Source organism: Didymosphaeria variabile (genome assembly GCF_027946475.1).
Source record: "Didymosphaeria variabile strain IMI 356815 chromosome Unknown scaffold_6, whole genome shotgun sequence".
Lineage (NCBI taxonomy): Eukaryota > Fungi > Ascomycota > Dothideomycetes > Pleosporales > Didymosphaeriaceae > Didymosphaeria > Didymosphaeria variabile.
The window spans coordinates 1,361,083-1,378,545 of NW_026611625.1; the positions used below are offsets into that span (position 1 = coordinate 1,361,083).

Below are 17,463 nucleotides of genomic sequence, written 5' to 3' on the forward strand. Positions count from 1 at the left end.
GCGAGTCACGTGCTGTTGCTGGTTAGCCAATCAACTGCTCATCTCAGCGGGGGCTGAACTACATGAGCCAATGACGTGCGAGGCCTCACGAGATGAACTACGGTTGACTGTGGGGGCCGCCCGAAGTTGAAGATCTAGAGCACTTCCGACAGTTGATGGAAATCCATTCGACACACCCAAAAGAGCTGTCGCATTCCATCTTATTGAGTGACTTAAATCTATCTGCCTGATACCTTATTGAGCTCGATAAAATCCTTGTAGAGACGACCAGTCTCATTACGGGCATGCTCTGAAACACAGAGCACATTATCATCGTAGACACGACGACAAATCATAATGCTTACGCTAACGATATCCTTTGAGGAGTGGCACTGAGATGACGAGCTCCAAAATTCGCATGCAGGGCCTAGCGTATGTGCTGGCATGGACAAAAGCACAAAACATGTTAACATACTTGCATTATCAATGCGATGTACTGCACGTCTAACAACTACGAAGCAAATACAATCTTTCAACATCTACTCATTTATCATCGTGATGTAATGCTTCATCAACCATAAACCCGTCAATCTCACCGACCACTGGTCAACATTGCGCCTAGCAGCCAGCGTAGATAGCTGTATTGTGATTAGCAAAAGCAATTGGAAATAAACACAAAGGCGGAGAAGCGTACCGTTGGCGAACAGAGCGTAACTGTCAGCATTGTTGAGTGCAGAGGCGGTAGAGAGGCGGGTGGCGGCAGCGTAGCCGTAGCCCAAGTCGTCAGTGCCCTTGATCTGGCTAAGGTGGGTGGTTTCGTGGAGAGTGGTCGTTGCTATATGTTTGTCAACACCATGAGATATGTATTATTTCGCAATTTGTCTTACCCTGATCCTGAGCGTGGCAAGACTTAGTAAGAGCAGGGAGGGCGCTAAAGTAAAGAGGGCAGTTGACAATGTAGCTTCCCGACGGGAGGGTGTAAGCCAAAACGTTGGAAGAGCAGGCGTTGCCGTAGACATCAGTGCAATAAGTCTTGGAGACACCGGAGGTGGATGAGCCACACTCAGTGGCGACCTTGTTGAAGACGGTCTGGAGAGTTGAGATGGTGCTGGATGTGGTCGACTTAAAGTACTCGTTGACCTTTGCGGTGTTGGAGGCAGCAGCAGAAGCAGCAGCGATAGCGAGGGTGCGACAATTGGCAAGAGCGTTAACAGTGGAAGTCCTCTTGGTGCCAGTGCAATCGGCCTGAACAGCAGATCGCTTCACAAACTCACGGCGGACCTTCTCTGCCTCGGCACCATCGATGTTGGCGGTGAGGGTATTGCTAGTGTACTCCACAGCACCAGTGATCTCGGTGGAGTCGATGGCGGCGGTAGAAAAGGCACCGACCGATGCAATGTCGAAAGCACCGCCGTTGCTGAGGTCGTGCAACTCAGCGACATCGAAAGAAGTCTCGACAGTCTCACCCGGGGCAATGACCTGGAAGGAATCCTCGGGAATGTTCTCAGTCGTCACACGAACCTTGATACCAGCGAAAGCGACCTTGGAGCCTGAAACTATGTTGGCATATGATGAATTCTACATTCATCTTTTGAGTGTCTACTTACTGCCTTGAAAGACCTGAGCCTTCTCAGTGGCATGCTGTCCGAAGATGGAGCCAGTCTTGAAGACCTTGATAGCCTCAGAGCCAGTGTTGGTGATGGCAGCCTTGACAGCCGTGCTACCGGTCAGCTCAAGCTTCACATCAAGAGGCGAGGCACGTTTGGTGACGACAGAGGCGTTGGCTAAAGCGAGGAGGGCAGCGAAAGAAAGGACCTTCATGGTGAAAGACTGGAAGTTGTGAGGCCGCTGATGTAGTAAATGATATTGTCAAAGAAGCTGTTGAGCACCTTGATGAACAGGAAAGCCTGTGCAATTATCGAGATCTTATACGAAAAGTAGGGTACATCCTCTCCTGCTGGTAAATCACCATAGTGAAGTGTCGAAGGTGGTATCTGTGGCGCACCTAGGATGTGATTGGTGCATACGGTACTTAACATCCGCTTAAATTGTATTCCACAACGTTGGAAACTTATCTACCGGAGCATCAGGGTTCGAATAGTCAGGTCGAGGGATAGATTACCCTGCGATCCCTGACATGTCGGGCTCCATTCCAAAGCGCATTGTATGCTCAAGCGATACCACTGCCAAGTATGTGATAGTTAATATAGGCTATCTGGGATAGTATGAGTTGTGGTTTTACATATGCAACAAGTGCCTTGGCTAGTACGATGCGCCGGGGATATTTCCTTCTTTATTGGTGGGTGGAGCCAGGTACCGTCGCTTAAGACATCACCTGCCCAAAGCGGCGACATTTTCGAAGGTCCTGTAATATTCCCTGAGGTGGTCCGATGCGCGTGTTTATTGGCGAATGCTTGAAGGGCTTGTTTTGCTGTGTCCAGCGGCTTTTCACCTTCTGCTTCAGGCAGGCGGGCAGATGTCAAGCACCTTCATAGTGTGTCTTGGCTCGTCCCAGTGCTTGTCACAACGACCAGTATATACCGTCTTCCTTACTTGGTGTAGAAGAATAGGTGAAGATCCCAGCAGTACCCCGCAAAACGCAGGCTGCAGCAGCAAATAAGCCCGCAGAACGAATAGGAGCGACGAGACAACATGAATTGGATACCCGTGGACGATACTCTCGCTCTTGCTGTGATTACCTACAATGATAGGAGAGAACCTGAGGAACCCGGCCATCGTACAGCTTCCCAAGAGACCATCACAACGGACCAGTCATTTAACCGCACACTGACCACACTTACCCAACACCGCATGATGAAACGGAGACGAGCCGCAATCCTTCTAAGTTTCCACGTCGTTACGGCAGTCCATCTACACGAGTGTGTGCTCACTGCAACCTTATCAGTGGGCAGAACCGCAAGCGAAGCACTTTCCTTTTCGATATCGTAGAACAGGTGTTCACCTAGCAGAATGCGTATTCGATCGTAGTCTAGGAACAAAAAGGCCGTTGAGCAACGCAGAGAAGATACCAAACAAGCATGTATGGCGGCATGCTATGCTTTCGACTGCGGCGATGGAAAGGTTGGTGTCATGATCAACCTTTATCAATGGGAGACTCCACAGGTAGGGGTTATATCCCAATGCGCAGAAGCCACAAAGGGACGCCTAAGCCGTTACACTATTAGACGCCAATAAGGTTGCATGCAGGGGCTAGACTGCAGTTCTGTGCGGAAGTGAACGGAAATTCGAGGACAAACGGCATCATTGAGTTTCCTGTTTCGTCGGCAATAGCGGCTTGCGACGGTCTAGAAAGGTCAGCTCTAAGTGCAAAGGTATTGACTAAAAAGGCTAGCTCCTTTGGGAGGGCGTTGCACCGGCATTTCCTTCCCTAGATGTATGTCTGCTTCTTTAGCATGACGGAGTGAAAGCCTCAGCCATTCGGAAGCGCATAGACAGTTGTTAGAACGGCATTGTGTAGTGCATTCCATGCCGCAATGCTCGTAGGAAATGATATGAAATGATGATCTTGTCGGGTGTCGGTGAGGAGTCGCCGCAAGTACAGAATCAGATGTTACCTCCGGTAGTACATCGCAGGCTGATCCCTACTCGGCGGTTTCTTATGTTAATAGCTGATGAACAACCACTTCAATCCCAATAACAATCATGTTCACAGAGTTCGCAAACATAATGCAAGCCGTGGCCACGTTGACACCAACAGAGTTCTCGACTGCAACCGAGATCTCAAAGTCATGAGGAGAGCTCAAATTCAAAAAAAAGCTCGCAACCGCAACGGAGCTTTCAACCACAACGGAATTGTCAATTATCACAGAATACTCAACCACAACAAAGGTCAAACTAGAATTGCAATCTCAGCTGCGGCAGAGCCATCAACCATAGCAGAAGTCTGAGTCTCAACAAAGATCTCAACAACGTGGAAGTATCGTTTGTGACCGATTTGCCCACTACGACAGAGCGGTCAACTGAGACAACATCATCCACTATAACACAGTCCTCAACTACAGCTCTAGATGCAACCGCAGTATCCCTTCCCGCGGTTTCATCACCCGCCCATAATGGTGACAGCCACGCCCAGTTCGACAGCAGTAGCCCATCCAGGCTTTGAGATCGATCTCTCTGGAGTATGAGTTTTATTCGCTGCTCCTATAACCAATGCGAATGTCGTGTCCTTGAGGATCCCCGGAGCAGCAAAGGGCTCGTACCTTTTTCGAATAGCAGCATCATCCGCTAATTTCAATATCAGACGAAACCAGCCAAATGGTGTTGTGTAGATCGCAACTCTCTGTCTCGGCACAACTTACGAACTAAGCGCGAAGGCAGGTCTCAAGTCAGATATCCAAGAACAATGTGAACCACCAATGTGAATGGAGGCGCCATATCGAATGTTGTTTGGCGGCCAATTCGGGTCGACGTTTACTTCGTTGGGTAGTGGGAAAGCCACAGTGCCAGCGAGCAATGGCGCTGTCAGCGCGCTTGTCCATTTTGAGTTCACGCGCGCAGGTAGTGGCAGCAAAGCGAGGGAGGCTTGGTTTGATTAGATGCACCTCGCTCCCGCATAGTTGTCTTTTGGTTTTGTGTGTACATGTGATTATCATTCGCAGAAAGAATTTGCCACTTCCCACGGCACTGGAATGAAGGAGTTTAAAATTTTCGAACCAATAGTCACTATACGGAGTTAAGTATTGGTCTATCTACTCTGGTACACTTATTTTAACAGTTTAACACCCTAAATTAGGCTCTACCAGGGCCAAAGGATAAGTTTAATAAGATCCAACTAATATTTTGTTCCCTATAGTAACTACATTGCTTGCAATTCATGATTTTCTGATTCCAGCGCCCTGGGAGGTGGCACATTCTTTCTGCAAAGCACCGATATTTTGCATCAAAATACACCACCTGCTCAAGAATCTCCAAACATGAAAAAAAAACCTCTTTCACAATAAGCAAAGTGAGGGTATACAATGTAACGTGTGATCTTGCCAATTAGCATACCAGATTTTGCACTAGCTTCTTCTTTCCCATCGCCTCAGATCCTCACCTGAAAAACCCCAGCAGCCCTGCGCAATTCTCACTCGGTGGACGGACTGTTCATCCTCCACCGCAGACCACACTTCCACAGCGAGTACACCATCGGAAATCCGGGAAACAACCCGATCGCAACCAACAGAGTGTTTCCCCAACCATACCCTAGCGCCCTGTACAGACTTGGCGCAAACAGCGGAAACAGAAATGCGGTCATGCTCGTCAGAAATTGCGTTGCAGACTGCGCGCTACTGGTATGCTCTGCGTACGCATCTATTACGTACGCGTGCATTACCATGCCCGACATTTGTAGACCGGCGCATGCGACAACCATACCAATGTCGACAGCAACCCAGTGCAAGTGGTATTGTGCCGTCCAGCCGTACACAAGGAGTCCGACGAAGCCAATCAGTTGGCTAGGAAAGATGAGCGGTAGGCGATGTTCGGGGCTGAGGGAGGAGTCCGTCTCACGAGCCACCAGGCGGCGGCGGAAAGCATCAAGGACGTATCCTCCTAGCTGGCTTCCAACGAGCTCACCTCCAGCTACAGCTATGTAGTGCAGACCGCTCATCTCTGTACTAACGTGGTAACGTTGCGTCCAGAGATCTGCGAAGCTGGCAAGCAAGAGATAAAGGATACCGTAGTAAAACGCCTCGATCAAACTCGCGACTTGAATGACTGGGTGATGGAGCATCAATCGGAGTGGTCGCGACAAAGCCTTGGTCAGCACTTGCACTACTGATTTCTTCTCCTGCATCCGTTCACGCGCCGTGTAGTAGCGAGTATCGCCTGTCGCCTTCCGTAGTCGTTCTGCGCGACGCTTGAGAATGAGAGGTGCGTACGTCTCGCGAAAAGAAGTGAAGGAGGCAATGATCATGACGGCTTGGAAGGCTGATGTGGACCAGAACATCCACCTCCAAGTTGTACGTCCCGCCATAAACCCTCCAATGATTGGGCCTACAGCCGCTCCTAGTAAAAACATAGAGTAAGTACGTGTCTCACAGACTGCTGAGACATGACCACTTACCTAGAAGTGGAATCAATATGTAAATCCCAAGCGACTTTCCTCGCTGTTCAGGCGTCCATATATCTCCCAGAACTCCACCTCTTAGCGCATATATGCTGCTCGCGCCAAAACCAGCAAGAAATCTCCCAGCAATAAGTGTGTGTTTGTTGTTTGCAAATCCACATGCAATGTTCCAGACAAGGAACCACACATTGCTCGCATGCAGAATAGGCGAGCGCCCGTACACTTCTGACAGCGGACCAATGATCAGAGGACCAAAAGCAGTCGCGAGAACGAAGCTTGAAAAGGACATCATAGTCTCGGTGGAGTTCATCGTTAATTCTTGTGCGATAAGAGGCAATGCGGGGGCCATTATGGTGGAGACCATGATGCGATTGAAGCCAGTCGCGGAAAGCACGTCAGTGACAGCCCATTTGCGACGGGAATGCCAATCCTTGGGGTTGGAGGCATCGTTTGGAGAAAAGGCAACAAGGTACGGATCATCGAGTTTGCCGGGAATTGGAGGTTGAGTCTCGTATCGGATCGTGGTGAGTTCTAATTCTGTTGCCGACGGTAGTGAATGGATGGCATCAATACTTGCATTATTGCGCTGTCCTGCTCCCGATGCATTCATGATGGAATAAAGTAGGAGGTGATTATTGGGTGCGACGGGGACTCTTATCTGATGATCTGATTAACGAAGTCCGATCTCCGAGGCTCGCTCTTTATCACATTCCGACCTTCCCAACATGAGCTAGTCACATTATGACTCCTTCGCTCACTATGCAACATCAGGAACAGCATGCGCAAAGTCGGAACTCTTTTCGCACAAGTCGCGGAATCTGCAAGTGCCGGGCTGTTCCGATGGTACGAGAATGCGGGAGGAACTCACCGCTACGCGGCAGGTCGCATTTAGCACCGAGCGGAAAGTCGACTAAGACATGTAAATGGGGTTAACTTTTATCTTAGTCTGAATCTTAATAGATCGATGCCGATCAGTATCTTTTAGTTTGCATTCCTTCGGAGTGCTCTTGACGATTATTCATTCTGCAGATGCCATTGTTCTGGCGTAGCTGCTAGTGGTATATTGCATTCATGCTTTCTCGACTATACCGGATTGATTATAACGGTCAGTTCTACAATATGTGAGGTCGAAAATATACATTTCAGTATTATATTGAGAGACAAGACGATCTTCGCCAGGATCGTCGACACGTAGAGGAAGTCCCTACCCACGAAAGTTCACGATCAATGACCATACTGATACACCTCGACAGTCATGCAGGATTGTGGCCACCACAAGCATGATATCGGTAAATTAACATAAATGAGGTTGTTCCGCCGCATGACGGTGGCAGAACATCTCCAAATGATTCACATCTCATGTGAGGCGGCTATCCTTGGGAACATATCAAGATTGCCGAAGAAAGGTAATCATTTGCACTCCAGCTCTTCATATAGCACGAGACGTCAATATACTATAAAGCTTTTTATCTTCCGTGAATTGCTCAAGCACCCTGCAGCTCCCTATGATATAAGCTCCTTCAGTACAGCGTTAACGATTCAAACCGGCCAACCTCGTCACACAATTCACAAACATGAAAATCTCTTGAATGATCCGCCCGCGCCATCGCCACGGTGGCCATCTCATCACCACTCGATGCATCTTCCATTCATCTTCTTGGCCCACCCAACGTAGAGTCAGCATCTGATGTCTCAATCCGCGACGACTGCACCGTAACTTCTTCGGTATGACATAGGTGCTCTCCGAATGCATCGGGCATTCTGTGCCAGACGCGCTGCCTGACATGGAATGCTTGCCAGTGCGGGACGAAACGGACACTTGTGAAGGAGCAAATGTCAAGCTCAGAAATGTATGTTTCGATACGAAATCGAAGGAGATATGCACAATTTGTTGCCGCGGATCGTAAATGAGCACAGTGGCCTGGGTATGCAAGAGGCTTTTGTTGTAGTGTGGGACACAGCAGTGACATGAAATTCCAGGATGATATGCAGAGAAGGCTTGGGTGAGGTATTGCGTACTGAGTTATGTTGATAAATCTCTCTGTGCTATTTTTGGTCTCTTGTGACCGGTTGTGACTGGTTATATGGCACCCAAAGAGCCGACCACGTCAGAAGCCAAAACTCCCTTTCCCTCCTTCCCCTTGCCGTCCTCAACCTCAGGGGCACTCGGCACATCTACCCCCTCCATCCTCCACTTCATGCCCAAATACGCGTCGCTAATCACATCCACAACGACCTTTTTTCCCTGTGCCTCCCGAGGTAGACTAATCTTCGCCAAACTTGTTAACCTCGCTCCACCAGCATTGTTTCTCCCAGTGCCAGCACCTCCACCTCTTCCGCCACCCCTCCCTGCGTTACCCTTCCCGGGATCGATCCACCCCACGCGCTTCAGGGCGATGATCTCGTCGGTCCCAGCGTACGACACAATGACGAAGAAGCCTTCCGTCTGCGGCTTGGGATACCGGGGTGCATAGATGCGCACGCCGCCCGGCCCGCTTCTAGCAGGATTGATGCGTGTCATCTGAAGCGTCGTACCCTTCGCTGTCACATCTTTAAGATCCAGCTTCACCACCGGCAATCGCGCTATGGGCTCCATAAAGCGGCTCACGCCCGCATTCGCCACGCCCGCGAAGTGCGCTGCTTTCTCTAGAATAGCGCTACTTGCGGTCGACGCTTCAACAAGGGTTTTAGGACTAGCTTTCGGATGCTCGAGACGTTTCTTTTCTTTCTCGACATCTACGCCTGGGAAGAGGGACAGCGGACCGTCGGTAGGCCAGCGTGCGGATTTGATAGCTTGCAGGAGCGTGGTCATCATCGAGCAGGAGGAAAGATACCCCAGCTCGGTGAGGACGTCGATGGAAGCCTGCACGATACGGATACTCTGGTCTAGCACGCTGTTCAAGTCGCCAACGTAATCCGAAATCGGGAGATCTACGCGCGAGAAGTGCGCTTGCAGGAGAAGGAAAGCTTTGACATGGGGATCCCATAGGGGGAGATTGAAGTGCTGTTCTGCTTTCAGCGGCAGTGCCCGGGAAAGCTCGGCGTTGATAAGGTCCTCGTTGTGGCGCACGGGTAGCTCGTCGTATTCTGTTGCGTGGGAGATCCAGGCTAGGGCGTCGGCGAAGGTAGCATCACGCTTTGCGTTCTTGACGAGGTAGCGCACGGTGTTGTGGCTGAGGTAGTAGTAGCTCATGATCTTGCCAAGGGGTGTAGAATCAATGTCGCCGGTGCCGTGGAGCACGATGCAGGAAGACTCTGCGAGTTCGTTGAGAGAGGTTTCCACGAGGTTGATCATGTAATCGTTGGCCATTGTTTGGGCGGCAATGGTGTTGTGCTCTTCGGCTGATATCTCGAGTCCGTAGAAAGAGGGGTTCTTGTGGAGACGGCGGAAGAAGAATGTCCAGGTTAAATAGTCCAGTGCGTCTTGCTTGGTGGCTACTGTGCCTGCTGATATTTCAGCTCCAAGATGGTTGTCTAAAACCTTGTGAAGGGATGACTCCACTGGGAAGCCGGTGTGGAGGAAATGCTTGTAGAAGTCTTTCTTCGAATCCTGAGTGAAGATGCGCGCTATCCCGGACGAGTCAAACTGAGGGCGGCCAGCACGACCCAGCATCTGCAGCACATCGGTAAGATCCATGTCCTTGTAGCCTTCTGTCTTAGCATCGAAGAACTGCGTGCCTTTCACAACGACAAGATGGGCGGGCAGATTGACGCCCCATGCAAGCGTACTGGTTGCGACCAAGATTTGGATTTGGTTGTTGGCGAACAGCTCCTCAGAAAGCTGACGATCCGATTCCACGAGTCCAGCATGATGAAGACCAATCCCAAAGCTTAAAGCTTCCCGTAGTGCATCATCCTTGACGCGGGAAAGATTCAACGCCAAATCATCCTCGGACATGTGAAGGAAGCGTCTGGGATTGTCTTCCATACCGCAGAGGTTGATAAGGTCTCGAGCAGTAAGGCGAGTTTGCCTACGTGAGGCGACGAATACAATAACAGGCTTTCCAGGCGAATGTGCTTTGATAGCGAGGAACGTAGGGCGGTTCATCGACTGCATGAGCGGGCAAAAGCCACGCTGCTCAGGGAAGCCATCGATGTATATCTCCAAAGGAACAGGGCGGACCGAGTGGCGGAAGTTGAACAGACCTTCTTTGACACCAAGCCAATTGCCAAGGTCTGTCGCATTGGCGCAAGCAGTTGACATGCCCAGCAGGCGAACTGAACCCTTGCTCTGGGAAGCAATGTAGTTCATTCTTGAAACGATGATCTCCAGGATAGGGCCACGGTCTCCGCCAAGCAGATGGATCTCGTCGATGATCACTAGGCTGACCTGTCGCACGTAGCCACGCGTCTGCCAGCTACGACTGATACCGTCCCATTTCTCAGGGGTGGTGATGATGATGTCTGCATCCCGGATAGTGCGCGTGTCCGGCGTATTGTCACCGGTAAGCTCGACGAGTTTTAGACCCATTGGGCCAGCAAGGCGCTTGCCCCAGTCCTGGACTCGCTCGCGAACAAGCGCCTTCATTGGAGCAATGTAGACAACCTTTGAGCCAGGCTTCTCGCGGAAAGCCCACCACATTGCGAGCTCCGCAGCCACTGTCTTTCCACTACCGGTGGGCGATCCTAGCAGAACATTTGCTGGTGTGTGGTACAAGCAGTGAAAGATTTGCGTCTGCATTGGGTTGAAGAACTGGAATCGTTGCCCGTACAGTTCCTCAAGAATCGGATTCTTGAGAACGGAGATTGGCAGCGGCTGGAGGTTTAGCAGGTCTGTGTACACGCTCTCGGTGTCCGGTCTAATGAGATGCTGAAAGGATATAGGGTGTACTGTTTCCGCACCGAGCCATCTATCAGATACTGCTCGCACGTAGATCTGTGAAGGCAAAGGATCCGAAAGCGGGATGGTGAAGTTAAGCTCGTGGTCATCGTACATCTTCTTACGCGACAGAATGAAGAACTCGTGATGAAAGATCTCAGAGGTCTCGGAATTCTCCACCCAGATCCAGAATGATTCAGAAGTGCCATGATGGCGGTCGTTCCACTTGAACTCTGGCGTGAGCCATAGCCGGATGCGAAGAACATCTCGATTCAGTGGAGCGATTTCACTCTCGATGCTCAAGGTTGGGAAGTTGTCCAGCAATCGATTAATAACATTACCCATCTTGGTGTTGTGTACCAGGTCTCCTATCTCGCGGGGGTCCATGTCGCGGAGCGCCTCCACAGAGGTGTATTTCCAATCCAGTTGGCGAAGTACAGGATGAGGAAGATCAAATTGATGCAGCGGATGCGAGTCAGATCGGACCTGATGCTCGATGGACTGGCACAAGCTCAGAAGAACCTGGCACTGGTAACCCCAGCGACGATTCATTGCAATCATGAACAGCGCCCGAGCGATACGTGCGGCATTCTGTGAGATGTAGTTGGTGTCTGAAATCAACGTGAAATCCTCCAGCCTTGCTCGAGATACGTATGACTGCAACAGCACATTGGTCTTTCCGTGAGGCGTGCCGACGCCGCCTTTGACTTCATGAAAGGCATGTTCGTGCTCGATAAGGGAGGACAACTCCTTTTCCTCGGTGTCCCGAGACGTTATCTGGTCGAACTCTCCGCTCATGCTAACCATCGCGAAGGCATCTTCCTCAGATCCATGCGGTTTCATCATGGTGTTGAAGATTTCGATACTGGACTGTTGGACGTAATATTGGCTGGCAATGCGACCGACATCCTTGGACCGTAGGTCCCCAGTATTCTCGTTGAAAACAATCATTTGACTCTGTTGTAGAACGCGAGCAGCATCAACGATAAGCTTTCTGCGCCTCATAACAAGTTGTGGGTCGTCTCGGATCTCCGCCCATTCGATGCCGTAACTTAAAGGACTTTTCTGCATTCGAGCGAATAGATAGGAGTATCCAAGCCACTGCACGCCTTCCTGCACCGTGGTAACTGTGCCTAGAGCGATCTCAGCGTTCAGATTATCAACAAGCTTAGCTGAGAATTTGGATTCAATCGGTTGCTGCTCGGTAACGGCCTTGAGATAGTGATCGAGCCTATCTTGAGTTGTGCAAATGAAGCCAATACCGGTATCCTGGAATTGGGGACGACCGGCACGACCAAAGATTTGAAGAACATCGAGAATGCCCAGATCAGTGAAGCGACCCTCTTGGGCATTGTAGACTTGAGTGCCTTTGATGATAACCGCAGCGGCTGGCAAGTTGACACCCCAGGCCAAAGTTGCCGTACAACAAAGCACTTTCAGCACACCCTCTGCGAAAAGACGTTCGATGAGGTTTCGGTCGGAGCGAGGCATTCCAGCATGGTGAGTACCCATACCTTTCGGGAGTAGCTCGCGCAGCTCACGGCCCTTGGACTGCTTCATATCGCGCACCGCATTTTCGTAGTTCGGGTGCATTGTCGGATCGAAGAGGTCGGAGCACTGCGCATCTACTGCTTTCTCGAAGAATGTTCTCGCAGTCTTCACAGTATCCTTGCGACTATGCACGAATACCATGACTTGATGGCCGAGCTTGAGCATGTCCGCAACCTTATCAAATGCGACTTGCTCGAGGTTCTCCCTCGATTTGACGGTGCCAGATTTGCCTTTTGCACCAATGAAGTGCTGCTCCAGAGGCACTGGACGGAACGATGCATCGAAGTAGAACATGCCGGCCATCTTGTTCACCCTGAGGAAGTCGGCTACATCAACATAGTTGGGTAGCGTAGCAGAAAGACCGACGATGCGAATCAGAGACTGAGTCGCCTCTACCTGTCTCTGCGTCCTTGCAACCAAACTCTCCAGAACTGCACCGCGCTCATCGTGCAACATGTGCACCTCATCGATAATGAGCAGACGGACCTTCTGCACTAGTTCCGTGTCGCCAGTGCTCTTTCTTGTTACGACATCCCACTTCTCAGGGGTGGTAACGATGATCTGTGTATCTAAGATCTCTGCTTTGGTGAGGTGCATATCTCCAGTCAACTCGCGAGCTTTGATGCCGAGCCAAGCTAGACGCTTACCCAGCTTCTCCGTGACTTCAGCGGCAAGTGCTTTCATTGGGGCGACGTAGATGATCTTGAAATCTTCAGCCAGAACGGTGAAATCAGTAGCGTCGGGATTTTCGACCGGATTCGGTACGACGTTCTTAGCTACAGTATTCAGAATCGTAAGCATTGCGGCATCTGTTTTGCCAGCACCTGTCGGGGCGCAGATGAGCATGTTTTCGCTCGTGTTGTAAGCCACAGGATATACCAAGCTCTGCATGCGGTTCAACGACTTGTAACCCTTGAACGTGCGCTGACACATGCCGTCCATGTCTTCGATATCGACCAGCTTGCGACCAGCGCCGAGAGTGCCAACGCGAGCGGCAGGAATAGTATGCTCCTCATAGGTCTTCTCGTCGACATGGGTGCTGCCTGTTGGCAATGCGTACTTCTTGCCAAAACTAGAGAGTTTATTTCCAGCCCCCTCATGGGAACGGTATACGTGGGGATACTGGGGACCTGTACGGTCAACAGCAGCGGCCAGTGCTCGGTTCTTGTGCTCCCAATCCTGCTCTCTAAGGGCTTCTTCACGTTCTGCTCGAGTGTGCAAACGACCAACGATGCCGTTGTTCCGCGGTGCTTCATGCAAAGACTGCGTAATTTCCCGCCTATGGGATATGAGGTCGGCGACCAGATCCAGTTGCTCGTAGCCCACGATATCCGCGAGCATCATCTGCAGCTCGTCGTCGTTGCTATCACTCGCCAAGATGGCGATCAACTGCTCTTTTAGTGCGGTTGCATCTAGGCCGGAGCTGCTTCGAGCGACGCCATTGCACTTCTCCTGTAGCCATAGCTGGTCGTAGAGTTGACTTGTTGGCCGAGCACTTGTGAATTGGTCAAGCTGGTCGCTGCTGTAGGCATCTCTATTCTCGTCGCTAAGTACATCCCAGACATCATCGCCGCTCGCAGTCCCGGAGAAATCATCGTCATCAATGTCGATATCGTCGCCGTACGCGGGGGCCGCTTTATCATCAGATGGTAATTTGAGTTCTGCGATTGCCTTGCGCATCGCCTCCAGTTGTTCCAACCATTGTGCCTGCGCGCTCTCGACGGAAGGCGACATTGTGGTAGCGGGAATGCTGATATGTCTCAATATCTCTTTTCGTTCTCTGTGATGCGGTGTCTTTATACACCTTGCGGCGTATTGCACGTATATATTTTTGGGAAATAGGTGCAAGGGTTTGACTGTTGCGCCTTCCCCCGCCCCCGCGTGGCGCTGGTTACATCAGCCGCGTCGCACATGAAACCGTCCAGCACAAGCGTCATGCCCGCGGTCCCTCCAACGCCGCCCAGGCACCCAGATTTCTGTACATATTCCGCCCGCTACACATTACGCCCGCACTACTAGCGTTCACTTCTCAACTTTGTGAACCCACGCAACCGCCATCATGAGCATGAAAGTCCTGTACATGGGTGTAAGAGCCCCTTCACCGCCCCGGCATGTCCGCGACTGATCACTAGCTCTAGGTTTGGCGCCCAAATGACGGCGGAGAGCCTGTCGAGCTGGCTCACCAGCGCGAGCTTAGCAGCTTCAACCGATTCACCCGCGGAAGCATCCAAGAATTCGTACGTCCGGTCCTCCTTCTCTGCCCACCGGCCAACCCGCAGCGGGAACCACGCCCTAACAAGCACACAGTTGAACCTCTTCGTAGCAACAGCTGCCAAGAAGACACCACCTGGCAAGCGAGTCGCAATAGAGGAAGATAAGATCCCAGGTGCGGCTTCTGGTCACCTCCACAGCGAGTCCCACGACTGATTCTTCCAGACTACCTCATCCACACATACAACAACTCGCGCGGCCTCTGCGGCATCGTCGTCGCCAACAAGGAATATCCTGACTTCGTCATCACGGGCGTCCTCAAAAAGCTCTGCGACGAGTTCTCCACCAAGCACGCCGCATCCGCCATCAACAGCGCCTCCGCCAACTCCCTCCCCTATCCCGAGCTCAAAGATTATATCGCGCAGTACCAGAACCCGCAGGAGGCAGACAAGATCCTTAAGATCCAGCACGAGCTCGATACCACGAAACAGGTGCTGCACCAAACCATGGAGAGCATGCTGGAGCGCGGCGAGAAGATGGATCAATTGGTGGCTAAGAGCAATGATTTGAGTGCGAGCAGCAAGATGTTTTATACGCAGGCGAAGAAGCAGAACTCATGCTGTGTTGTTATGTGAATATGCATGTTCAAGAGCATAGTGCTTTTCTGTTGGGCGTTACGGTGGGATCGCAGGGCACGTGGTTCGATACTTCATACCCTTTTATGGTTGGTTAAGTGCTAGATAATGGTACCTCACGTTGCATACGAGAAGACATCAATATCATATCGGTCACTTCGCATGTTTCGAATTGAGAGGATATATGGTTCGTTTGCTAGAAGTCATGTAGGAGCCTCGTGGGTATCTCGCTATGAGGCGATGCCGTGTTCATGCCGCTCCCAAACTCCAGACCAACACCGTAGGTCGATACGATAGGAGCCCAACCAGATCCGCCTTCTTCGTGGTAATTTCCGCGCCTTCGGCAACGGTCGTGATGAGTTGCAGTCTTTTAATAAGCAACAAAAACCAGGAAGAATCCATCGACATAACACTGACACGAGACATGACGCCGGTGTCCAAATCGCATGGAACATTCCCTTGGTCTGGATGTCAATATAACGCACGCTGTGGTCGTGATGCGAGTGGACTGGTGATGCTCTAGTGTTTGATAATCTTCCAAGTGCACCGCGCGTGGACGCGAAGGGAAAAGAATATCGATAGGGCTGTTCAGTCCTCGAAAACGACAAACTCGGCGCCTTGAACGACGACTTCTTCGTACTCGAAGACGACGAAGCTGGCGTCAGCTTCGTCATCATTCTCGTCTTCCTCGTCTTCCTCGTCTTCCTCGTCTTCCTCTGCTTCTTCATCAGAATCGTCGTCGTCGTCCAAGTCGCTGGCGTCCTCGTCGGATCCCTCCTCTTCGTCCTTCAAGTCGTGTCCTAGAACAATGATTGCCGTGGTACCACTGCTGGCTGTACAACTCTCTCCACAAGTCGAAATGATATTCTCGCCGCACTCCTCTTCTTCGCCCTCATCATCCTCATCATCACTAGAAGATGCGTACTTCCCACCAGCCTCATACCGCGGCGACTTACGCCAGAAGTAGAGCTGATCTCGGCCTCGCTCAAAGTTGGTCTTGGGGCAGAAGACAACTGTGCGGGTCCTTTCACTGCACGGCGACTGCATCATGGTCGGCTTGGCCTCCATGCTGTCCCAGTATATCTCTAGGGCCTGGGTCGCAGTCTTTATCTCGCTCGTGGCTTGGCTAGAGTTACCCTTGTGCTGATGTTTCCGGTCGTAGTCGCGCTCGTCCTGTGCTAGGTTCTCCAGCCGACCAAGCTCCTTGATCAAGGCTACCAGCGTACCAAGCCTGAAGCGCGGGACAGTCTTGGTCGGTGGCTTCCCAACGTTGCTTCACCAGCCCCCCCTGTAGCTTCAAGCGCGACAGTTAGAGCTTTCATGTAGGTAATGTGTACCTCCACTATACAAACGGGACATCTCTCCGCATTGTCCTTGTGTGTGGGATGCAGAGTATGTTCACATACACTAGCCCTGCCCTTCTCTTCTCTTTTCCCAGATGCGCGCTCCGCATAGTATGCAATGTCGGCGAGCGGGGTGTCAGACAGGTAGCCCGAGTCGCGCTTGGCGAGCCAGGACTGGAAATCGGCGTACTCGGTCGCGGTGGGAAGGCGATCGTGGCTCTTGGGTGGGAGGACCGAGTTCTGCGACTGATAGCGGCGGTACTGTTTCTGTGCGCGTGAGGTGAGGATGAGGCTCGCAGGGAGCGTCGAGGTCGCGGTGCGGGGTCGCGCAATCATGTTTGCCGTTGTTTCGAGTATAAGTCTTAGCGGTGGTAGGTTGCGCTATTGCGTGCGCGGTAAACTTTCTCTGTTTCGCGGACAGGTAAAGGGTTGATTTGTTGGCGAGGTTGTGTTTGCACTCGTCACGGGCGCGCTCAATCCGCGGTACACAAGCCGTTGAGGGAGTTGGACTTCTCTCGAGGGTAGAGCACCTGCCAGCTGCGAGGGGGGGAAATAAAGCCTTGGACTGGGCCTTCTTGGTGAAAGTCGTGCGGCTTGCGCAGGGAGAGTGAAAGTGAACCGTGCCCGCGCGAAATGGTGAAAGCCATAGTAGTCCTGTACGTTTTCACTCAAGGTGTCTCCTCTCTGCTGAACAGAGATCAAGGAGGGTCGCGTGGTCGAACTGCGGACTTAGGGTCAAGCGGGCTGTCAGGCTGATGCTGACGCGTTTGCTGTGTGGCGGCGTATCAATGGGCGATCGAGGGCGTGATTATTCACGCTGTCGGGTGCGTTGGGTCTCGCTGTTCGTTGTGCGAG

At 51.6% G+C, this 17,463-nt stretch overlaps 5 protein-coding genes across 5 annotated transcripts; 1 reads left to right on the top strand and 4 right to left on the bottom strand.

The window, feature by feature from the left end:
• Positions 1-218: 218 nt before the first annotated feature.
• N0V89_008354 (uncharacterized protein) lies at positions 219-1,800 on the bottom strand (the record flags this gene model as incomplete). Its single annotated transcript, XM_056217110.1, has 4 exons — positions 219-289; positions 674-814; positions 867-1,529; positions 1,587-1,800. 4 exons carry the CDS (start codon positions 1,798-1,800, stop codon positions 219-221), a joined length of 1,089 nt encoding a protein of 362 aa, XP_056068666.1.
• Positions 1,801-5,065: 3,265 nt separating this feature from the next.
• Positions 5,066-6,659, bottom strand: N0V89_008355 (uncharacterized protein; the record flags this gene model as incomplete). Its single annotated transcript, XM_056217111.1, has 2 exons — positions 5,066-5,988; positions 6,047-6,659. The coding sequence occupies 2 exons, from the start codon at positions 6,657-6,659 to the stop codon at positions 5,066-5,068; spliced, it is 1,536 nt and encodes a 511-aa protein (XP_056068667.1).
• A 1,470-nt stretch (positions 6,660-8,129) lies between these two features.
• mug81 (putative steryl acetyl hydrolase mug81) lies at positions 8,130-14,153 on the bottom strand (the record flags this gene model as incomplete). Its single annotated transcript, XM_056217112.1, has 1 exon — positions 8,130-14,153. One exon carries the CDS (start codon positions 14,151-14,153, stop codon positions 8,130-8,132), a length of 6,024 nt encoding a protein of 2,007 aa, XP_056068668.1.
• Positions 14,154-14,478: 325 nt separating this feature from the next.
• YKT6 (palmitoyltransferase) lies at positions 14,479-15,265 on the top strand (the record flags this gene model as incomplete). The annotated part of the gene is made up of 4 exons (XM_056217113.1): positions 14,479-14,505; positions 14,558-14,656; positions 14,727-14,805; positions 14,856-15,265. 4 exons carry the CDS (start codon positions 14,479-14,481, stop codon positions 15,263-15,265), a joined length of 615 nt encoding a protein of 204 aa, XP_056068669.1.
• Positions 15,266-15,853: 588 nt separating this feature from the next.
• On the bottom strand, positions 15,854-16,944 carry N0V89_008358 (uncharacterized protein; the record flags this gene model as incomplete). The annotated part of the gene is made up of 2 exons (XM_056217114.1): positions 15,854-16,525; positions 16,672-16,944. The coding sequence occupies 2 exons, from the start codon at positions 16,942-16,944 to the stop codon at positions 15,854-15,856; spliced, it is 945 nt and encodes a 314-aa protein (XP_056068670.1).
• Between the last annotated feature and the right edge of the window lie 519 nt (positions 16,945-17,463).